At 36.5% G+C, this 25,692-nt stretch overlaps 2 protein-coding genes across 2 annotated transcripts; one reads left to right on the forward strand and one right to left on the reverse strand.

Annotated features, from left to right (window-relative positions):
• Window positions 1–942: 942 nt before the first annotated feature.
• LOC109055377 (four-jointed box protein 1-like) lies at window positions 943–3,192 on the reverse strand. Its single transcript, XM_019072604.2, has one exon. It carries the CDS (start codon window positions 3,027–3,029, stop codon window positions 1,854–1,856), a length of 1,176 nt encoding a protein of 391 aa, XP_018928149.1. The 5' UTR covers window positions 3,030–3,192; the 3' UTR covers window positions 943–1,853.
• A 5,902-nt stretch (window positions 3,193–9,094) lies between these two features.
• On the forward strand, window positions 9,095–17,235 carry pamr1a (peptidase domain containing associated with muscle regeneration 1a). The gene is given in 12 exon segments (XM_042728207.1): window positions 9,095–9,375; window positions 11,016–11,192; window positions 11,428–11,553; window positions 11,668–11,782; window positions 11,929–12,145; window positions 12,938–13,130; window positions 13,402–13,596; window positions 13,681–13,703; window positions 13,706–13,752; window positions 13,834–14,063; window positions 14,865–15,232; window positions 15,634–17,235. Coding segments are annotated over 12 exon segments (2,409 nt in total). The 5' UTR covers window positions 9,095–9,239; the 3' UTR covers window positions 16,216–17,235.
• The last annotated feature ends 8,457 nt before the right edge of the window (window positions 17,236–25,692 follow it).

A 25,692-nucleotide genomic window follows, 5' to 3' on the forward strand; every position in this document is an offset into this window, starting at 1 on the left:
TGAAGCACCTTTATTTTTAAGTGGAGCACGTCTTTGCTGTCACATTTGATCAATTTAATGCACCCTTGTTGAATAAAAGTATTTAGTTCTAACCCTAAACTTTCCAACAGTAGTGTACATTTACAAAATTATTGTTTTTATTTAAAAAATATATATATAAATTAAACAAACCAATGAATTCAAAAGCTTGTTATGTATGCTAAACACAACACCAGCATCCTACAGTTGGAGTTTCAATAAAGTAGACTTACTGATAAAGTTTATGATCTGCAAACTGTAAGAGTAAACATGTTTAGCTGTGGTTGTGAGCTATGTTTGACATGGAAAGTGACTGATTGGGCAGGTGGCTGATCTGGTATAAACATTCCCCTCTGCTTAACCTCTGACCTCCACTTAATCACTTCTGCTGCTCCCTCTACTGTATATAAGCCATAGGACTCCAAGTCATACCAACATGACATATTTAAAAGATATGTGGCGTAGAAAAGTATTTAAAAAGCTCACTTTGTTGTTAGCGTTCCTGATCCCTAAGCAGTCAAGATAAAATAGCTTAAAGAGGCTATGAGCGATGTTGATGAAAGCTGCAAATGCCTTTGAAACCAAATCCCCCTCAACACCAAGCCATGAAAGGACTGAGAGTCTGAAGGGAAATGCAGGAGCCCTCTGTTCTACCATACTTGTTTCAATGAAGTCCCTCTCCCAATTCTCTCTCTCTCTCAAAAAAAGGTATTTCTTCCACATGACTAAAGCTGTATATTGCATTTTAAATGAGCATTTCTGCAACTTTTGACGAGATGCCACAAAGTCGTGCTCTGATGAAAATGTGCTCTAAAATTTCATTTTAATATTTAGTGACAGTTCAACCTGCCTCCATCACATCTGATTTATGGAACCAAACATAACTGACAGATTTAATAATATAAATAAAAATATTAGATTTGCAAATTTTTGCAAACAAGTTAGTTGATTTATTTATTTATTTTTGCCGACACCACACCAATAAAAATGTGGGCAAATACAGTAATAAAGCATAATTCTGAGCTACGAAAATTATGTATGTAATTGTGTTTCAGGAAGGGTTTTGTAGAGTATATCAATCATGGATATCAATATTACTGCTAAAGATGATGGCATAGTACAGAAACGCATTGCTGTCTTAGCATTCATAACAAAGCTGCATTGAACAGTCATACATCATTCTGTCAAGCCTATTCACATTCAACCAATGCCAAGAAGATCTCATCTACATGTTATAGAAAGGAGAAGCATCATGGCTGAACAGATGGAAAGGATTGTAACACTTATTTGAAATTTAATTCTATTGGACCTACATATTGCACAAAATGTAGATTGATTTTTATGAAAAATGAAAATAAATGAACAGACAGATTTTAAATTTACTACATTTTCTGTGTTACAACTCACCTGGGTGTGGTAGGTGTAACAACAGCACTCGACACTTGACATTCATTTAAACAGTTTAGGGATGAATAAATAAATATAATAAAATATATAAAATATCCAAAGTTTAGGATACACGTAAATATGAGACAGTGTATTAGACTGTAAGATCCATTGACTCTTTATTATTGATTAATTATTTTAGACCCTCATGAAAACAAAACATCTTAAAATGGTTTATGATCTTTTTTTTTTTTTTTTTTAGCAGGAGAGGGGGAATGTTTGAACCCATAGACTAAACAATAGCAGCCTTTTGTTAATATCCCTATTCTGCCACGTTATTCATTAATTCTACTTAGCATTATAAGTTCACATTGGAATGACACGATAACAGTACAGACAGCAACGTTTTTATAGCACCTACAAATAGAAACACCTGAGCTCGCAAATGTCTACATGATTTCTGCGCACTGTTTAATGTGTTTGTAAACCACATCAATCCTGTTCTGCAACGTAAGCGCGTGCTCTTCAGACAGAGAGCCCAGTTCGCGCGCCAACGGTTCCCTCGCGCGGTACAGTTCATACAGCATCTTTGCACTGTTCCCGGAGCGCTTCAACTCGGAAATACGCCGGACTGTACTTCTGCGGAAAATACACGACGAACCCAGCAGTAGCCTGTGATATCGTTCCCACAAGTCAAGCACTCTGTATCCGTGAACAAGCCCTGCCTCGTTATCAATAAAAAGCAAATGTCCGTTGATTGTTTTGAGAAGGTTATTAGTGGTCCTTTCCATCACGCGCGCGTCCCACTGGAGACTGAAAATGTGACTGACAATTCGATCAAAGTTGGCTGTTAAATAATCGAATATGATTAGATCACTCCACTGCATTAACTCAACCAGATACGTTAGAGTCATGTTAGATATATTCTCAGCAGAGAGTTGCACACCTCCTCCTTGCTGTTTCCGCAAATGCAGTGGAATAAACACTCCAGTGACATTTGGGATGAACTCAGTGAGAGACACAATGGCATTTGGCGACCACTCTAACGCCTCGATTTTTCCTCGAACACTTGCCCACTGCTCATTGGACAGGTTCAGTTTGGAAAGCGCCAAGGGCGGAAGGTTGGAAATCCCAAGCAGTTCCGCTAGATAATACGAGAGCGTTTCTCCCAGCACTTGATCCGCGTCGATCCCGTATCGCACGCATGCTCTCGTGCCGTCGGCGAAGGTCGCTAGACGGTTTGTGGGTCTGCCGCAGCCCGCTTCCAGCACAACCACCCGGGCGTCCCGAACCTGCTCTCTCCACTTCCTCTCGTGATCCACGTCAAAAACACGAGTGGAGAGACCGTCCAGCCACGCGCTCCAGAAGACCCGCTGCTCGATCGCGTTATCCAGAATACTAAAAGTTTTTCCATCGCGCAATCCTGCGTTCACCGGCGCGTGTCTTTTAGAAATATTAACATGCTCGTTTGCAACAGAAAATACAACGTCCCGTTCAGTGGATTGCTGGACAAATACGAACCAAAGATGCAACTTCACATTTCCAACCCAGGTAACTATTCCAAGCCACATAAAAAGCGACGCGCATAATTTCACCTTTCCGGCGTTCATGATTTCAAAACGCATTTAGTCCATTTCGCTTTCCATTGACCTCTTCTTACACGAGTCTTCTATGGCTTAAAATGTGATCATTATGAATTCTCCTCTCCTATGCGATGTTCCCTGCATCTCCTCCCAAACTCTTCCAGCCTTCAGTACAGCCACAAGCGCATGGACGCGAATCATGTGACCAAAATCAGATCACGAGACTTGACAAATGGGGTTTCATATTTCTCCAGGGGGAATGCCAATGACGAAAAGGTTAGATGAGGATGTTTAGACTTTTCTGGTAAATGCAAAGCAAAGTATTCGGATTTGATGCATTTCAAACTTATCAACAGTGGCTATTTATTTCAGTAAACGACTCAGACTAAGGTCTCTAACGACCTGTCAGTTACGTGGCGTGATTAGTTGGCGGGTTGTTACTTAAAGGTACACTCAGTAACTTTAGCTTATTGAAAAAGTTTCACACACAGAGAAATGAACAGTACTCAGCCATACACTCACATGAGCTAAACGTTCCCATCACCATAGCCCATCAAAACAGGCAATTCTTTTGTTTAGTAATAACAAGGTACAACGTTTCCCAGGTGCATCTGAAGGCAGCATTAATACTACTTATAATAACGTTCACTTTATATAGTGCTTTCAGATAGTGCTCAAAGCATTTTAACAAGCATAAGCATGAGGATACATCTAAATAAAACAAGCAAATCAGATAATATTATAAATGTTTACAGTGTACATACAGCAGACACAACATTGAGCAACAACAGTCAACTGGTGTGCGGTCATGAAAGGAAAAATGAAACCTCCAAACAAGCAGTCCCTACTGGAGTCATGAAACAAACGATGATTTGCAGCTCTCACACCACAGATTGGGAATAAATGCGGGGACATCAAGCGCCAACCATAAACACATGATGGTCACAGCTGCCACACTGCAAAAGGCATCCAACACTGCCACTGCAGCGAGAGAACCCACAGCAGACCAGTGACATAACATTTATCCGTAGGCCTAGTACATTTAAAGTAACCATTAAACAATGCATTTTTTTTCAACAATGACATTTTCAACATTCATTTGTTAAAAATGTATTTGATGTGGAACTGTTTGGTCACAACATTCTGGGTTGTTTTGTCATGTGTGAGCTGATCCTGCTGTCATTCTGTTTTGACTTGTTACTTATTACTTGAATGCACTGCCAGACATACAGCTGGTCAGACCATGTTCCCAAAATGTCTGGCCACGAGCATGAAAAAGCTGCAGGTGTTGTGCCTAAATCCTCCCCCTGCCACCATTCTGTCACTCTTCACATGAATGTGCACACACTGATTTTGGAGCTTTGCACCTGCTAAGAAGACTAGGATATGTTGTGGTTTGGGTGTTAGATACCTGTTTGCAGGTTCCCAAAATGAGATGTTGGCATAGAGGAACAAAGCCAAACCAGGTGCATTGTTAGCCAACTGGTTGCAAGTTTCTGTTACCAACATAGTTAAACTATTCGGTTTTTCCAAAAAAACATAGTTCAAATGGACATTTCCAAACAGCATCTCGGAGACCTCAAACTGATGACTTTGCAGAAGTTATTACTCAGTCGTATATTGTTGAACCAACGTGGCATCGTACTATGATGCTTAAGCAGTGAGTTACATTGATGCATGGGAAATGCACCCCAGATCAATATATAAAAATATATAAAAACATGGGTTTTCGAAATACACTCAAATGTTTAGAACATATTTATTTAATGAATATACAAAAAGCGGTGGTTTATGGTTTATCTGTAAAAACCTAAAACTTTGGTTCTGTGCCTTCTAGATAACAAGTCTGCACTGAAAAGTTGCTAGAAGGTCAAAGAAAACCAAATAAGCTTATCTGTATAGAGATGTTGTTATGTTTTATGGTTGGAAGGTGTTGACAAGGAGGCCTGTCTTTGATAGGTTGGGTTACAGGTGTTGATCTTTCATCCTGGCCAATTTGTCTGAAAGGAGATTGGTGCAGAGACTATGAGCTGGTCTTTAAGAACAGGTTTTGTCATGTTGTATGGGCTCTATGTCATTAGCATGAAATGCATCAGACAAGTCCAGTAGAATGAGGACGGCTGACCTGGAGGCATCTTCGGCCCGCTGCAGGATTTCATTGAGATCAGGTGCAGCCTACTGTATGTGGAATGTCCACTTTTGAAGCCACTTTTGACAACAACTCAAAAATAAACCTTAATAAAATATTTAAAAAGACTGTTTGTCTGCTCCAGGTTGCTTCATCACTGGGCCAGCTCAAACATAACCAGAAGAATCATATTAATCACTTAGACAGGCTTTCTAATTGTAATTCAGCAAAGCAAATAATAAGAGTAAGAAGCGATATTGTAACTGATTTTGGCAATTAATCTAAAAAGCTATACTTTCATACGAAGGTTCTTACAAACAAGGCACATCATAAGCAATTTGTCATACATTAAAATTATTAATTATACTTTTTTTTACATAAAACCTCACGTTTTGCAGACACTTCACTCCATTTTCCATTTCGCATTATTCAAATGTATTTAATGGTCCATTAATCTTTTACTTTGTGAATGCAACTTAGAATAGTTACGCAGGTGCTATAAAAAAAGACCAACATTAAAATACAGTGACTAAATGTTGCAGAGCTGAGCAGAGTGTGTGCCAGAGTGGCAAAGTACTGAAGTGTCTGTTCCCTCGGTGTTCCTTCTCATTGCAGATGCACGTTTTAGCGAACTTTGTCCAGAATGTCCATGAATATTTTAGAGAGAGGCCCTATTCCCTTCAGAGTGCCCTCGAGCAAGAGATGCTAAGTAGAACACACCATCAGTAATGCTTCTTGAATGTTTCTTATTTGGTAGTTGAGTCTAACTCAAAACATCCAGAGGCAAGTCTAGGTTTTCAATAAGTGATTACAGTTTTCTTCCATCATAAGTTTTATAACTGTGCAAGTATATAAGCCAATATTTCTTAGACACTGATGGATTGTGACTGCCCCGAACAGAAGTAAAACGTTTGTGATATCGAAACAATCGTTCAAATGTCCCTTAAAAATTGCCAGAGTGATTCAATAATATTAGAAAAATACTGAGAAAATCACCTTTAAAGTTGTCCAAATGAAGTCCTTAGCAATGCATGTTGCTAATCAAAATTAAGCTTATATATATTCGTGGTAGGAAATTTACAAAATGTCTTTATGGAACATGATCTTTACTTAATATCTTAATGATTTTTTGGCATAAAAGAACAATCAATAATTTTAACCCATACAATGTGTTTTTGGGTATTGCAAATATACCCGTGCTACTTAAGACTGTTTTTTGGTGCAGGATCACATATGTATGTAAAGCAGCTTTGCAACCATGGAAAACTGTGAAAAGCCCTATTTGAAGTTAAATTATTGAAAAGGTAAAGTTCATATTTATACAAAGTACTGCATCATTATGAATTATGATTACAATTATTTGAAACTCAAAACATTTCTTTTTATCTATACTATTTTATTTTATACTCAACAAGTAGAACTCAAATACAATGTATTGCATTGTACATTTAATCATGACAGGTCAACAGAGGATTCAGCTAAAATAAATTACTGAAGTATTACTTCAATATTTAACAAATTAAATTGTTTTATTTGTAAATCCCCCAGTGTTACATTTGTCCTGTAGGCAAAAGTTGTGTTTGGAAACTCTGCCCTTACAGCACCTGTTAGCAGAAACATACTGGATGTTTTAATTCATACCTCACATTTTCTACACAGCATCATCTTAAAATAATTTCATCATTCTCAGATTTGAAATACTGTAAATGGATAGACTTGTGTCTTTAGCTGCAATGAGTTTCTAGACTCTAAAGGTTTCTTCTGAAAAATGTGCCAAATCTGCATCATAGATTTCCAATAGTGTGCACTCTACCGAGTTCAGATGTTTAGCAAAAGTACAGCAAAACCAATTGTTTGTGAATTTCAGAGCTCATGAAAGTATAAGGTGAGGAGAGACTAACTTATCAAGCTCCCTTCACTGAACATACTGTAGCCTATATTTAGGCCAATGTTAAAATCACATTATTAAAATACTTATGACACTTTTAAGGGGTGAAGGAACAAACAAATATCAATACACAGAATGTGATATTGTCTCTTGTGCCATAGTCTTAGGTGAGAAATCATACAGCATCCTTGTTTACTTAAATGATATGACAACAAACAATACAAACAATCCCCACAGACATACATTATATGGCCTTCATACAGCTACAGGATCATAAGATGCGTTGCTTCGTTCATCCCTTATCGACACTAGTTGCTGGGCTGAGTGAGCATGGACATGTCATTAGGGTTATGAAGTAGCGTCCTCTTTCAAAGTTTCCATCCAGTTAGTTTATATGGGTATGTATGTGTGAAAATCACTTTTAACAAGTTTCAAACATGTTGTAGATGGAATTATGAACCTAGCCAGTACTTTCTTAAAGATGAAAATATATATTTCATCATTTATCAAATGCATTTGTAAAAAGTATAGTATTTTACAAATGAATTTGTAGTGCAATAAGTTTGTGCTTGATGAAAGCATTAATTAAATACATTTTAAATACAATTAAGTATATTTATTTTTCACTAGGGTTCTGTGGAATTTTGTTTGTATGTAGCTGCCACAGCTGAAACAAATTAAATGTCAGAGTTGCATGTAAAACATCTATGACAACCCCTCAAAAAACAAAACAAACAAAAAAACATGTAGATCATTTTGGTAAATGTATTGTACGCATATGCTGTTTGCCTGCTGATGGAAACATTGATGTTTGACTTCAATAGTCGTAAAACTGCTAAACATTCTGATGACATAAACATCTTAGAATTTGTTTTCAATATACAGTCAGTCATAAACATGCAAAGCTGCAGTGGTGTATGGATTGGGGTACAGATTTTATTGTTTAGAGAGAATGAAAAGAACTTGAGGAGGGTTTATATGGAAAATTAATACTGTATGGTGAAGAGAGGGTGGAAACAGGCAGCAATAAAAAATAAACTGGAAAACAGTTAAGGCGTTTTGCAGAGATCCTATGTTGAACAAAATTATCATTAGACTATACTTAACTAATTATAAATATTGATATGTCAGATCAACAGTTGTTGGTTTTTTTTCAGTGTGCTTTGTGTCTTGTGACACATTTGTTAATCATCACAGTCATAAGAGCAGGGAGTTTTCTTCGTTCAGACAGAATGAGTGTATTTGGAACAGTTAAGAACATGGAAACTCGGTTTCCATGGGAACTCAAAACAAACGAGAAATGTTTTCCTCTTTAGTCTGTCCTGCTGAACCATTCTACCAAACTAGAAAATAACTCACATCTGTCTCTGTGACACCAACCTTAGGGAATCACAAATATTTTTCTGATATCAAAAGTGAAAGTTGCAGCAGAAGGCTGAAAGTCTACATGTAAAGAAAATAATCCAAATGGATCAGTCAAATGGAGAAACAGATGGGGGAGGGGGTTTAGAGAGAAAAGAAGAGAGAGAGAGAGAGAGAGAGAGAGAGAGAGAGAGAGAGAGAGAGGAAATGAAAAAGAGTTCTCAAAGTCAGTCATTTGTAGAATACATTCACATCACAATAAATGCTACACCATTTAAAATATTTAAATTTAATATATAATTATTATATATTTAAAAAAATATTAAACATAAAAAATATTACAATATAAAAAATTATATATATATATATATATATATATATACATATATATAATATACATACACACACACACACACACATATATATATATGTATATTATATATTTATATATATATATATATATATATATATATATATATATATATATATATATATATATATATATATATATATATATATATATATATACATATATTTTACATTTACAACTTTTGTTCCTAAGCTGCTAAAACTGTTTGGTTTGCTGGGAGAGGAATATTTAGAAGTAACTTAGTAACTGTGTCTAACAAATATACAAACATGACATTGGTAAGAGAATGGGTTAAAGGTTTCCCCTTGCTCTGTATCAAACGTCTTACGTCACAGCAACAGTTGAGCAGTGAAACTGCAACCGACTGTAAATTGAGGGAGAGAGTGAAGCAAGAGGAACTGTCTGAGAGAGAAGAGAGAGGAAAGACAGAGAGACTGGGGGGTTCTAATCACTGGCCTCATGTTGCAGGAGCTCATTTGACACAACAGAAGTCTTGGCAGAAGAATGCTCTTTCCCTCAGGCCAGCTGGCTTTGAGCGCAGGGATATGGATGTCCCCTAAGTGTGGATACCATGCTGGTTCGCTCCCTATCTTTCTTTATCTCCTTCAGTTTTTAGGCACTGGAGCATCTTGGCCCAATGGTAAGAGTTTTGTAAAAAACTGTAACATTTTCTTTCAAGAATAATGACTATATTTTTCTGACACAGACACTGTTATTGCAATGCACTGTGTAATTTAAATACCACAGCCACTGGAAAGTGTGTTTTTCTGACTATACAGTATGTTTAGTGCTTTAACACCACATAATGTTATTCTACAGGTTACTTTCCATTCAAATGTGCTTTAAAGATCAGATTTAGATGAGTGTTCCTTATGTCCCAGCTGACTTTGGTCATATGAGACTTGCTGAAAATTGTGAATCTGTTTAAATATTCATCAGCTGTCCTTGTGTTGCTTGCAAATTTGACATAATCATTTGTCCAAATGTTACAGTACAGACGTTTAATTCAGTTCTGTTTAGTGTTTAGTAAACCTGGATACATGTGCTTGATGTGCATAAATCTCTTTGGACATTTTCTCAGAAATGAGAAAAACAGATATGAGATAAATGCGCCAGGAAATGACTATAGGGACATTTTTTGCAAACTCAAAGATAGCAAGACACAGACGAGAATCTTGCTTCCACAAAAACAGAAGCAGAGTTATAATTATAGTACTGTTGCTCAGTTATCACAGTTGCTCACCTTTTGTCTATATTATGGTCACAGCTAAACTTCTGAGGGGCGATGAAAGACCACAGACTATAATTACAAGACTGGTAATCAGATCTATGACAAAAGCATGACTTGAACCTGCCAAGACATGGTTGAGAACTTAAATGAATAGATCACCCAAAAATGAAAATTTGCTGAAAATGTACTCACCCTCAGGCCATCCAAGATACTGTATAGATGTGTTTGTTTCTTCATCGGAACAGATTTGGAGAAATTTAGCATTACATCATAATGAGAGATTACATCAAACAGCTGATTAAAAACTTCACAGTAATCCACACGACTCCAATGCATCAAGTAACATCTTGTGAATAAACAAATTGATCATTAAGGTGTTTTAACGTTAAACCATTGCGAGTCCATAACCCATAATAACGCTTCTCCAGTGAGGAAGTGAATCCCTTGTTGCCCTTTCACATCAACTAACATGTTTGTTTAGAACAGTTTTCCCTTGTAAAAAGTGCTTGATCAGACGAGATGGAGTTTTTCACTGGAGAAATCAGTATTATGGATTATGGACACAGAAACGAGGGTTTAAAGGTTTAAAAACATCTTCACAGTTTTGTTTACAAACACATTAATTGACATTAAGTGATGGACTGGAGTCATGTGGATTACTTGTGGATTATTGTGATGTTTTTATCAGCAAATGATAGTTCAAATCTTTTCCGATGAAGAAACAAACTCATCTACATCTTCAATGGCTTGAGGTTGAGTACAATGTCAGCGAATTAAAATTTTTTGGGGGAACTATTTCTCTAAAGATGGACTTTCTTGTCTTAACATTTTTCTCTGGCACAATATTGACTCACAAACCATCACATCAGCTTTCGCTGACTGATTGTAAAAAATAATGACTTTTCCCTGACTGAATAGGAAGATACATTGAAACTTATCACAGTGACCACTTTATTTGAAGAAGACACTGTTCACTTAACGTCAGTCACATGAATTCTAGAAAAGCATGCAAGACAGTATGTCTCTGACTTGTAGTCTGCTTGATTTAGTTTTTAGGTCGCAGGAGGATAAATGTCCCGGCCCACAGTGGAACGCCATGTGCCGTACCTGCTGTGAGTATGAGCAGATTTCATGTAAGTGCCCGTCTCAGGGAACGAAAGTGGGCTACGCTGTACCCTGCTGTCGAAACGTTTTGGATGAGTGTGACCCCTGCATCCTTCACCAGGGTAAGAGGGAACACAACTTTCTAGAATTTTTAAACTTTAGATGAAATGGAAGTGTAATTTTCAGCTTCAGCAGTTCATATTATGGATTTATTTTGCATACACGTCTGTGCAAAATAGATATTTTAAAAATATATGAGCTTCAGCATATTTCATTTGTTTATTATGCATTTATGTTTTCTAGTTGCTGTTTTCATAAACTTCATTTATAAAGTAAATAAATTCTGTATCCAAAAAGGTTGCAGCATTTTTGATAACTGCAAGACTTGCAACAATGGCACCTGGCAGGCCAAGGATGATTTCTACATTAGAGGCAGGTACTGCACATCGTGTCGTCGAGGGTGGTCTGGTGGAGACTGTCTCAGTGAGTTATTTGGTCCTTTACAGAATCCTTTTAATACATTACATTTACCTTTATTTTTTTATTGTCACAAACATATGAATAATTTCTCATACAAACTCTTTTTGCCAACTTTAGCATGCGGAGAAGTTATCCAGAGACCACATGGTCATGTGACTTTAGAAAGTTATCCAATCAATGCCAAATGTGAATGGACACTACAAGTTGGCCAAGGAGCAACAATGGAACTCAGGTATCTGCTGTAAAAGCTACAAAGCTAATGAATGATTTGTAGTTTAAACATTTCTCAACTGAATCATCTTGAAGAAGCTATTATATTGCAAATTTGTACAGTATGTTTTCTCAATACAGTTTTTCTCAATGTTCACACGTGTTCAGGATTTCAACGATTAGCCTGGAATCTGACCACAGTTGTCGATATGACTATGTAGAGGTGCGGGATGGGGACAGTCCAAAGTCACCTGTGATTGGCAGATACTGTGGGGATGAAAGCCCTTTACCAATCAGAAGTTCTGGAAACTCTCTGCATATTCGTTTTGTGTCAGATGGCTACAATAACTATGATGGGTTTTTTGCTACTTTCCAGGAACTCTCAGGTACAAAATCAATCAATAATATTATTTATTTATTATTTAAATTTTTAATCATCACGTTTTATTTATTTAGTTAGTTAATTAGTTAGTTATCTAGTTATTTACTTACATAGCTTTGAGTATATTTTATTAGCAGTTCTATTTATAATTGAATATAAATTTAAAGCATAAACCGTTTAATTTTATATATATGTATATGTGTGTGTAATTAAAAAAAAAATTATTAAATTATATATATTTAAATAAGCAAGCTGCAGGCTTACATATATATTCCGGAACTACCTGTGACCGAAGGAATCTGCTGGAATGTTGAAAATGATGGACTGGCCTCCCTCAAAATCTGGACCTCTGAAAATAGTTGGAAAATAAACTGGACAGATCTATTGTACATTCAAAGGAGAGCCTTTGGTTGAGTTGCAGAAGGCATGGGATAACATTAGTTGAAGTTCTCAGGAAATATATTGACACTTTGCCAGAGAGATGTACTGCTATAATTACTGCAAAAGGTCAACATACCACATATTAAATTTAAAACTGGATAAAAACAGTACGACTCTCTTCATCTGATATTGTGGTGCTCAGAGCAACCATTTGCATGTTTGAAGTCCTTTCCTGACTGTAGGTGTATGTTTTTCCTAATTTTATGGACCTCTTTGTGGCTTTTTATTGTTCTTACTGAGTGGGCTTCATGGATTCACGCTTACAGAGATATTCCTTTGAGACTCATTTCTCAGCAAAAAATGTTGTTTCATTTTTAATGCTTACATATTGCATCATATTTTGCTGCTTTCCACGGACAAGCACCACCTCTCTGTGCAACCCCCAAGAAGCCACCACATGGAGATCTCTTCCTGCGGTACAAGGAAGGTGACATCCTCACCTCGGTTCAGTATCTGTGCTATAAACCGTACAAGCTCAAGGGAGCATCTCAGCGGGCATGCCTTCCCAATGGCACTTGGAGTGGCAGTGCTCCTGTATGCATAAAGGGTACGCTGACACTTATGTAGTTATGACAACTGTTTTCGGTATAACACCCTTTGAGACTGACAAAGCTGCTTACAATCAAAGTCAGGTGTGCATGTATGCCTGGGAGTCATGCTTCTTCAAACTTGAGATCACAGAACATCAGCTTCTATTGAGATCTTTCAGCATTTTAAAATGTAGAGATTTTACATTTAAACAATGCTCTAAAAATCTGTTTTGTTTGTTGGACCATTGCAAATTTTAGTTACTGGTTCCACTGCTATTTGAATTGCAGAAGTGACCATAAAAGACTGTCCACCTCCTCCACCCCAATTCCACAATGGATACATCACTGAGGTTTCAGGCTCTGATGGCAGAATAAAATATGTTGAATATTTCTGCAACAACACATATATTCTCAGTGGAGACTCAAAAAGAACATGCCAGAAGAATGGGACCTGGAGCGGCAGTCAGCCCCTGTGTGTCAGAGGTACCATCTCTACTTCAAGTTGCAAAGCAATTATGAAATACCTTTTGCAAACACACTAACAACAACAACAAAAAAACTTTACAGCTACAACATAAACTAAAGTTTCTAATTCAAACTTGTGATGCAGAAGGTCTTGAAATTCCAACCTCCTTCAAGGTAGGCATTTTTAATTTCTTCATGGTCGTGTGACATTAAACTGGCAAAGTTGGATCCCCATTTTATCCATTTTAATGCTAGGAAAAGTCCAGTCCACAAGCTGTACTCTGCATCCAGTCAGGGAGGGACTGAAGCAGACACACTGGAGAAAGCCTTTTCTGTTTTTGGAGATTTGCCACCAACTTTCCACCATGTGTACACCAGCATAGAATATGAGTGTGTTTCAGCGCTTTACAAGCATTCTGGCAGTGCACGCCGCACATGCCTAAAGACTGGAAAGTGGAGTGGTCGCCATTTCTCCTGTTCACCAGGTGGGGGAAGCACTGACACATTTAAAGCACGTCATGGGTTCGGTTTTCCTATTTACAAATATTTTCTATGCACTAATAACCCTGACAACTGTAACCCTGACAACTGTAGGCTGATAAAGCAGAATTACATAATTTGTCCCATAATCCATAATATAATTTTGAATTAATAAATGTATTTTATAATATTTACTTTTTATGTAATAATAGTAATAAAAACAAAGATTATTAGAGTATGTTTTACTAGAAGATACTATTGCAGTATTTCAGTCTTTCTATTTCAAAATTTCACATTTTATCCAATGGCCCACATGCCATTTTTTTGTAATTATTTGTGAAATTTACTAGTAATTTCTGAGTGAAAACTGTTTCTACACCATATTTTAAATACAGTAAATACGTAAATAATAATAATAATAATAATAATAATAATAATAATAATTACTACTACTACTACTACTACTTTTATTTTACATTTAAAACATTGTGTAACCTGTTTTCCTGTTTACAAATACATTAATAACCCTGAGAGATGTTGGCTGACAAAGCAGAATTACATTATTATTCCAATAACCGCTAACACTCATTTTTACATTTATTTAATAATATTGTTTTTATTTAATTAATATTTTAATTTAATTTAATTTAATTTAATTTAATTTAATTTAATTTAATTTAATTTAATTTAATTTATTTATTTATTTATTTATTTTTTCAAAGCTGGCACTCACTAATAATCCGATATAATTAGAAATTTGTGCCAGAACTCACTCCCTCACAGAACTGGCATTCATTCTCTTCCAGTATGCGGTAAATTGCCAGGTGCCAGTCCCCAGAATTTTACAGAGATTCACTGGCCATGGCATGCTGCCATATATACCCGTCTGTACAATACCAACCCTCTTATGGCAAGGACCAAAAGACGGGGGGACACGTTTGCCATAGATGAGGAAGGGGAGGGAGAGGAAGATAAAGATTGGATTAAGAAGGAGCAGAGATGGCAGCTTGTCTGCAGCGGGGCTCTGGTCAACCAGCACTGGGTTGTGGTGGCTGCTCATTGTGTGACAGAGCCTGGACAGACTGAAGCGCTCAGTACAGATGATCTGAATGTAGTGATGGGAAAACATTACCTCAGTGACCTTAGAGAGAACAAGAGACTACAGCACATACAGGTAAGAGCTTTCAGACTACAATATGTCTTGCAGAAGTTCCTCTAGCAGCTCCTCTAAATTACCAATGCAATTCAAACATAGCACCATTTAATTATCTATTTATTTGTGTTACATATATATTGCATGTAATAATTCATCTTAAAACACTAAATAATTCCTGACAGAACGAGACCTTTCCATAAAGCCAACAGCATTACCATATTTTATGTCTTGGAAAGTTCTTGGAAAGCCCAAAGCCATACTGAGGATACTGCAGACTGAATATACGCATTAAAACTCAAGTCACATTCTTATCGATAATCTATATTTAGGCTTTGCCAGGTAGTCTGTAGGATTATTTACTTCTCAAACTGACCAGCCTCTTTCAGTTCAAGTCTTTCATCATCTCTGTTCCCACACAGATCTCTCAGATCTTCATCCATCCGAACTATGATCCACATGTCTTAGACTCTGACCTGGCCATACTGAAGCTAGCGGACAAAGCTCGAATCAGTGAGTATGTGTCCCCTGTGTGCCTGCCGCGTCTGCAGGGTGGAGAAGTCACTGCAAAGCAGGCCTTCCTCACCGGCTGGCCCGTAGCAGGCCAAAACAGGGCACACACAGACCCCGAGGCCGCCCGGACCGGACTGATAGAATTAGCTGATGTGGTGAAGTGCGAAAGGCAATTCAGCAAACACGGGGTACTGATCAGTATGACTGACAACATGCTATGTGGACGACAACATCCACTCAGCCCATCCATGATCTGCCCTTCTGAAACTGGAGGGATTATTCTTTCACTGTCTGCTGATTCCCAACCCACTTTAGGGCTGGAGCCTTTTCCCCCCAGCAGCAGATCAGAAGATGCTGATTCTCATCATGCTTGGGAACTGCTGGGGCTAGTGAGCTTCGGATATGATCTGCGCGGCTGTAATCCAGATTTGTACACCATCTACACACGGGTAGCAAACTTTAAGAACTGGATCGAAAAGAACATTACATAGAGCTTTAGATCAAATATTATAGCATGATGGTCTGTATAGCATTTTCAGTCACACTTTATTTTAAGGTCCAATTTTCGCCATTAACAAACCATTAAATATGACTTTTGCCTCAATAAACTACTAATTTGCTACTTATTTATAGTTAGTAAGGTATTTGTTAAGTTTAGGTATTGGGTAGGATTAGGGATGTAGAATATGGTCATGCAGAACACGTGCTTTATAAGTACTAATAAACAGTCAATATGTTAATAGTCTTATTCAATATGCCTATAGGCTTGCTAATAAGCAACTAGTAAATTGTGAGAATTGGTCCTTATTACTAAAGTGTTACGGTATTTTCCATATTCCAGATCATAAAAAATGGAGATGATACATGTTGCATTATCCTTTCAGATTTGTCATTCATTTGACTTTTAGTTTTTTTGTTTTTTACAAAAAAGTTCACTGATGAGAGAAAGTGTGAAACTTGACATTTTCCAATCTGTTTATGGCCTTGCGTGTGTATGAGGATATGTTTTTGCATGGTAAAATGAAGAGAAAGCGTTCCATGTGAATTCAGTCACTGGGTTTGCAGGCCTTAGCTTGTCTTTGCTCTCTCTTCAAGAGGTTTCACAATCCAGTTTGCTCATACTTTTTACACCATCAATATGTAAATTTACTTGAGCCTTTAGTGCAGCCCTTGTCGACTAAAACTGGGACAGTGTATTTATTTTTCAAAATGCTTTTAAATAAATGAAATTCGAGAAACACAATATCGTATTTAGTGTTTTTATTAACAAATGTTACTTATTTTTGTAGTCATTTTATAAGCTTGATTATAGTACACTTACAAGGATGGCCTCTTCTCATTGCTCATTCCTTAAAGGGATCAAACCTGCAACCTAACTAGTGCTGACCACTGACGCTATTATAATAGAATATTGGGGTTTCTTAAATCTATCAAAATCCTTAGTTTTATGTACAGTATACATACAGTAACATTCAAAGTTTTGGGGTCAGTAAGATTTTGTTTTGTTTTTCTCACTGAGGCTAAATTTGTTTGATAATAAAAAAGTAATGTGGTGAAATATTATAACCATTCAAAATATCTGCTTTCTATTATTCCTGTGATGGCAAAGCTCCATTTAGTGATTTCTGAAGGATCATGGGACATTGAAGACTGAAGTAATGTGTTGGAGTAATTAGCTAATATGCTAATTTGGTGCTCAAGAAACATTTCTTGCTATTATCAAACTGTCAGACTCTGTTCCATGTTTTGTGTGCGTTTTCCTCCCCCACCACGTGCTCAATGTTATGTTTATGCCCTTATTTAGTCCTTCCCGTTCCTGTCATGATTATTATCATTTGTTCCAGGTGTTCCCCGATTAGTGCCATCGATCCCAGGTGTGTCATATTAGTTTCCATGTGTATTTAAGCTCTGTGTTTCCTAGTGTCTGGTGTGCTGTCTCAAACGTCTAGTCCTTGTGCTGCGTGTGTGTCTCCTGATGCTGCTGTGTTTTTGCCAGTTCGGCTATAATAAAGGCTGTGAATGTTGCAACTCCTTCGTGTCTGTACTCCTTTGTTCTGCCACAGCAGCATAACTGTGACACAAACAGTTTTGCTGCATAATATTTTTTGATGACGCTTATTTTCAGGATTCTTTTATAGAGGGAAGGTTTATTGAATAGAACAGCAATTATTTGAATATTTTGTAACATTAAACGTGATTTTACTGTCATGTGATCAATTTAATAAATTTTTTGCTAAGTAAAAGTATTAATTTATTATGTATATAATATTTGTGTGTGTGTGTATATATAATACAGATAAAGTACAATGATCTTTTTAAACAATTTAATATGCACTATTTAGGATGACAATTTATTTATTTTTATTTTTATTTTTGGCAATAAGTGTAGCATCATGATATTGGTTATCCCTTGTTCTCTGTTTTCCATGCTCTTCTGTGATGTCATTCTGAAAATATAGGGTGTAGAAGTTAGTCTGTTACTACCTTTAAACTGCAAGGTAGGGTCCTGACGTTATGCCTGTGCATGTGGTTGCTTGTGCGTGTGTTTGTGTGTGTGTGTGTGTGTGTGGGTGTGTGTGTTATCAATGCAGACAATCTGTTAGATGTTAAGAGTGAAAGGGGGTTCAGTATGTCTCTTGGCGTTGGGCAAGTCTAGGCAGAGTTGTATGTTTATATCTATGGTTTCTAGGTTTGTCTGTTTATCTAACATTTTTTATTTTTTTTACAATATAATCTGAAGAACAATGATTGACATTGCACTTCATCCAAAGACTGAACTTTAAAGTCTTTCTTCTTTGGAAACATGTGCTTCATTTACGTACTTAGTTGACTCATACTTTGTAAATAGTCTTTAAATGCATTTACTGAGAATTGTGAAAAGCATGTTAAAGTATTAAAGCCGTCCTTTCAGTAATGACAAACATTGCAGAATTTATTTATGCTGACTAAGCATCACATGTGAAACTATTGCATTGTGGGAGGTTGTCGGAGTGTTTGCACTTAACCCTCTGTTTGTGTTTGGATTCCTGTAACACTCACAAAAATGACCAGCCTCCAAACAATTGCTTTTAATGTATAATATATCTCTCATTATGCTATATTATCACCAAATATTGGATTCAATCTTTCTGTCAACGTGTTTTCCTTCATTTAGGACTGGTTTTGTGTTTCTATTTGCATCTGTTTAATAGTAGGCCTCACTTATCTGTGTGAGGTAGCTATTTTTTTTGTGAAAAAAAGTATTTTTTATGTATAATTTTCACAATATCAGATTGAAAAAAAAATTGCACTGTTTATCACACTCGTGTGCTTTAATGTTTAATCAGGAAGTTTGCTTGGAATTGCTTTTATTTTGTAAAATAATGGCACAAAGTCACACTTGCAGTGTTCCACAGCCACTGAAAGTGAATGGGGAAGAATGAAAGTAAGAGAAATAACTAGTGTTCAGGAGCATGTTGATTATGCTCACATTTGTACATGTGCGCTTGCAAACATAAAGTCATGTGTGCATACTCAAGCTACCACACACACACACACACACACATTCATGTATACAAACTCTTGCGAGCATTACATGCTCTCTATTTCATCCTACCCTAAACAGCAACCAATATCCTTTCGTCAATCTGACATTATAACTCTCTCTCTCTCTCTCTCTCTCTCTCTCTCGCTGTCTCACACACACACACACACACACACACACACACACACACACACACACACACACACACACACACACACACACACACACACACACGCACACTTTTTCAGTTCTTTTTTTCTCGCTATTGCGAGTTTATATCTTACAATTTTTTTCTCACAATTGCGAGTTTTTATCTTGCAATTCTTTTTTTTTCTCGCAATTGTGAGTTTCTTGATGCAGTTTAGGGTAGGATGAAATAGAAAGCATATAATATCCATAATAGTTTGTATACGTGTGTGTGTGTGTGTGTGTGTGTGTGTGTGTGTGTGTGTGTGTGTGTGTGTCTGTGTGTGTCTGTGTGTGTGTGTGTGTGTGTGTGTGTGTGTGTGCGGTAGCGTATGTATGCATACACACATGCACAGGTCCAAAGCCTTTATGTTTGCAAGCACACATGTACAAATGTGAGCATACTGTAATCAACATGCTCTTGAACACTAGTTGTTTCTCTTACTTTCATTCTTCCCCATTCACTTTCAATGGCTGTGGAACACCACAAGTGTGACTTATTTTTATTTTTATTTACATTATTTTACAAAGTAAAAGCATTTCAAACCAACCTTCCCGATTAAACATTAAAACATACAAGTGTGATAAACAGTGCAAATTTTCATAATTATTTATCTCATATTGTGAAAATTCATTTTTGACCGGGAACACCACAAGTGTGACAAGGTGAAATAAAACCCACAAAAAATTATGAATATTCCCCAATTTCTGAGAAGTACATATAGCCTGTGTAAACAAAGTCCGTAAATTTGAGTTCAATACAATAACATTAACTAGTGTTTTCAGGAAAAAGAAAATCTTCTCCGGGTCAAATTGACCCGAACACAGCTAGAGGGTTAAATCCTACAAAAAGTGTTTAAGCTGAAAGATGCAGAAATCAATAAATACAAGTATGGTCTCTAGGTAAGATTATTAAAAAAAATATCAGTTTAAAATGAATAACAATAAAGTTGTTTGCAATGAACAAGTTGTGCATAAGGCACTATACACTCTCAGGAAAGGAAAATGGGTACAATAGCTGTCACTAGGGCGGTACCTTTTGGGCATTGTACCACTAAAAATAATACATACTCGTACATTAAATAAATACACTTACTTGAGTATTGTAAGTACAATTAGTACAATTACTTAAGTACATTTTTTGAGTATCTGTACTTAACTTGAGTATTATTTTTTCTGGAAACTTATGACTTTAACTTCACTACATTTGAAAGACAAATAATGTACTTTTCACTCCACTACATTTCTATCAAGATCCTCAAAGCAGAAAGTCGTTAGCAGCTTTGAAAGTCAGTGGGGGATTTTTTTCTTCACTCTTGGGGCTACATGAAGTGATTTCCCAGCATTTTTTGAGCACTGACCAGTTTCAGATGTGATATTTATTTACAACAATTCAATAATAAGAAGTTAATATTGTGGTTTATATTAGACACAATAATGTCTAAAATATATATAGCTACGTGTTCTGTGCTAGACTAACTGAGACTTGTCATGGCACTTGTACAGTATACTGTTGTTTTTCTCTCGCTGGTCTGATTGCTTCTATTGTTCTCATTTGTAAGTCGCTTTGGATAAAAGCGTCTGCTAAATGATTAAATATAAATGTAAATGTAAAGCAGTGTTGCTGTTGTTAACAGGAGGAAGACACACGTACTTGACAGGTAGACCCGACAAAACTTTACTGAATAAGGCAGGATAATTGGGGAAGAACGAGACACACCTGGGATCAAGTGAACACAATAACTGGGAGACAAAACTGGGTCACAGGGAGCAAAACACTCACAGACAGGTCCATAATCCTGACAGTTGCTGGGTTTTAAAGCAGGTTTGAATTTTTTTTTCTTCCTTATCAGTCTGTATTTACAGCAATTTCATTGTCCTCTCTGTTCAAATGTGGATGAATGGCTACACATAGGTGTGTCTAGAGCTGTGTGAGATCACTACCATCCTGCTTTTGTGGGGGTGCTTTGTGCTTCTGAGCTGCTCTTAAAGAGACTGTTTACATTAGCCGCATTCATCATGAAACTTGTTAATTAGCACATTATTAGGGAAGGCAATTTGCAAAGATTCATTACAAAACATTATACTCACTTCTTCTGTAGATGAGGCCTGGATCTTGAATGATTTCCTCTTGACCTCATAATGTTTAATCATGAAGTCATAAATCATAACAACAGTCTTCTCTCTGGTGTTGTTGTATGCTGGACTTATTAATTAGTTTGCTTAAACCCCGCCTCTTCACAACTGACTGCAAGTTATCGTGTTTGAGTGTGATGGCCACATCTCAAAATATATTCTATTTTTTCGATAATCAGTTTCACTTGGATGTATGCCACAATATGGATGAAAAGATCTGTGGCTACTTCCATTTCATTGCGACTCTAAATCCTGTGGTGTCACCCAATCGTCATACAATTGTGTCTTTAATACCTGTACAAAAATAACATACAACAATAACATATCACTGACTGGCACAATGTTAACTACATATGCCCACATCCACATATTCCTGTAACACTTAAGGCTTCTTGTAACATGTTTGGTCCTCGTTCAATGAGGTGAATTTATCTTGAAATTTACTTGTTATTTATTCTCACTGATGCATGATTCATGAGTAACACAGACCACTGACCTCAGTGACGCTGTCAAGGCTGGTACAGACCTGTCTGTTTTCTTACATGAGCCTCCATTAACTCACTGAAACCAGTGATTGAGGAAAGTCTGCACTTGAGTCTAAATGGCCTACGTAATTAGAGACTTGATTACCTGAATCAGTAACTTGAATCATAATTTTTTGCAGTTACACTTTATTTCAAGGTGTCTTGTTACAGTGTAATCATATATTTAAGTACAGAGTAATGTTAATTAACAACATGCAAGTATACTTATAGGGTCACAGTAAGGAACAGAGTTTGGTTTAGGGTTAGTTGCATGTAATTATGCATAATTTACTGTTATTACCATAGTATTTTTTATAGTATTTTTTAACCAAAATTTAATGAATTCAAATTTGATAAATACAGGAAATCATTCATTCATTACAGATACATATAAATTATTGGGAATAATTTATTTTAAGTTGTCCTTATTATGCGTAATTACATGCAAGTAACCCTAACCATACAGTAAGTACATGCAGTTAGTTAATATTACTCAGTACTTAACTATATACTGTAACAGGGACACCTTAAAATAAAGTTTAACCAAATTATTTCGTATAAATTATTAACTTTCATTGTAAAGTGGGTTGTGCATGTTTTGTTGTACCTTAATACAACAAATATCTGCATCAGGTGGACAACACGAAGACAACACACATGTGATGCACCACATGCTGTCATTACTTAACCAAGTGCACGACCCTTGAGAACTCTAGTAATTATAGTTAACCTTTCCTAATAGGCAGTGCCATTTTCCACATGAAATATTGTGAGAAATTCTGATTTTGGCAATAGATTATTTGTTAATCATGTTCAATATGAATTTCATGTTCCTAGAGATGCAGATTATTACACATCAATACAAGATCACATAATCAAGGTAATTTTAAAGCCTTAGATTTCCAACGCAATTATGTACTGGAATTTACCTGTAGAACATAATACATGCATGTGAAGCTTTAAAAGTGACACTCTGTGTACATGAAGTACTTTCACCTGAGAATGTGTATGTGTGTGTGTTTGTGTAAACCATGTCTATGTATTTGGGATTAGAGAGGTTTGGAACAGATTAGTTAATTATAGACACCTGTTTGCTAAGCATGGAGACTGGAGTCAGGTGGATGAGCTTGTAGAGTGTGCTGGACAGCATTCAGCGTGGTGCAGCACAGGTGGGGGCAGACAGCAGATGTGAGACCATGTGCCTGTGCACATTCTTTGCATGTGGCTTCAGTCCAGCCTCTCCACTTGCACAAAATGAGTGTTTCAATCTCTGGTAGGACTTGCAGACTCACTTTAGACACATTAAAGCAGTGTCAGTATTTAATGAAGTTTATGTCTTCTGTATTTAGTCATCATTTTGTCTCTTTTGGTACACTGTAATAAAATCTGGTCTTTTTTAAGAATAATATGAGTGATTGAATGAATAATTCTGTAAAAATACAGAAAAATGTAAACATTTATGCAAAAAAAAAAAATACTTAATTTACATAAAAACCAACAAACAATATTTAAAACTGGTGATTGGTAAATGTAATAGTAGTTTTCTTTTGTATTAGCAAAGCCATGCTGCTACTACAACATTTGTACTTGTAACACACACACACACCGCACACACACTCACACACACACACACACACACACACACACACACACACACACACACACACACACACACACACACACACACACACACACACACACACACACACATATTCTCATGCACTACTAATTGTTTGATCTGTCAGCATCTGTGCTAAGAGGTGATGAGAAACCCCTGCCTATTTCTGTCATGTTAGGCCAGAGTCTGCATATGAAAATGAACGGTCATCACAGGTCAAGATTGTGTTTCCCTTAAATAATACAATGTTTAGGCCATAGAAAGAAACAAGTAGTTTGTATAAATGTATAACATGCATTTGCACTGGTCATATACAGTATGTAGATAATCACATATACAGTACTGTACAACTAATGATCTTGTTCTGTTATTAGAGTTGGGGTCTCATTCACAAACTTTTGAATCTGTTTTGTGTGAAAGTTAAAGTTTGACAGCTTGCCTTAATCTGTATTTCTTGCATGTATCAGTCTTTGATTCCATTCATTCATTTCAGAGCTCATTAGGGAAGATCAGACCTTGGGAGTGAGATGGAGGAGGAGAAACAATGAGAGAGACAGGACGAGGAGTCTCAAGAATATTAGCTGGTACTTACACATAATCTGGGTGCTAGACTCCTCCTCCATGTTGCCCCACGGAGCCCTTAGCAGCACCTCTTCGCCCATTTCTCTAGTACTAATGGTGGGATAAGATCAATTCAAAGACAGAGGATTGTGCATGGAATCTCCTATGCGTCAGTTTGATTGATCTTGCAAGGAAGTGTTGCTGATTGCATCACAGCAATCATTTATTATATTGCTATTCACCTGGTGCTTGGAGTTTTGACTGACATTTCTAATGACCTGGACCGGATTTCCTGATGGATAAACTGTAGATTGACAGTGTTTCATTCAGAGCCATTTCTATAGACCATGAATGTCTAGCAAGCTGCTGTGAAACACTTCCTTTTCAGTATCTGCACTACAACAGGTAAGATGGGTGATAAAAAGCCTCTCAGGATCTTCTTGCGTAACCGTATTATCATTTAGCAGCTTTTGAATAACTTGATGAATATTTTAAGCTTTATCATTACATTTAGTCTGCAAAGCTAGCGTTTTGCTTAACTTTTATAGGACTCTGTAGGTATTTGCAGCAAATCAAAATGAAATGTCAACAAAGTCTGTAATGCCTGTGCAATATATGCATTTAACATAGTTTGTTTCACCTAATGAATTGCCTTAAATGAACTGATTTCTAAAAAGATCCAAAGGACAAGCACTTAATCTGCAGACAAGCTCTTGTCGCTCACCTCAGACTTCATGTCAGTGATATGGAGCTAATGTAGTCACTAATGAGATTCAATTGTTTTTACATAAAAGGACAATCAATTATCAGAATCAGTAATTACAGATCAAATCTTTTGGGCTTGTTTTGCATCATTTAAATTAGTCAAATGCTATTATTTACCATTTGAAACCAAAGCACTCATTCGCACCTTCTACATACTCTCAAATATTGTGCAACACAATTACTGCTGTGCTCTGTGGCTAAAATTAACCAGTTAGCAGGCTTTTATCTCATTAGGACTGGAGCTGTGTGTATCAGACAGTCTCTGAATTCCTTGGCATCATTCAGCTTTTTAATCTTGTTCAGATGAGCCTGAGTGCAGCTACTCTGAGAGTTCACAATGTACACAAACACTAAAGGATCTAAAATGTGTTGTGTTGATTTCCTGAGTATTTTGTTGGTAGTTGTTTTGTTGCATGTATAGTAATATTTTTTCTTTGAGTTGCCTTTATTTTTTCCGTACAGGCACAGTAATGATCATTGGATAGTGCTGGTCCAAAAATAAAGAAGGGGGCCTTTAAGATATATATCAATTGTCATCCTGTTGCACCACTGCTAGAAAAACATGCAAATTAATTTAAACTTATCTGGACATAATAAAACATACTGTTGCATGCATGTGACTAATTAATGCAAGACTACAGGTTATGTAACCAGA

This window comes from Cyprinus carpio, chromosome B7 (genome assembly GCF_018340385.1).
Source record: "Cyprinus carpio isolate SPL01 chromosome B7, ASM1834038v1, whole genome shotgun sequence".
Classification (NCBI taxonomy): Eukaryota; Metazoa; Chordata; class Actinopteri; order Cypriniformes; family Cyprinidae; genus Cyprinus; species Cyprinus carpio.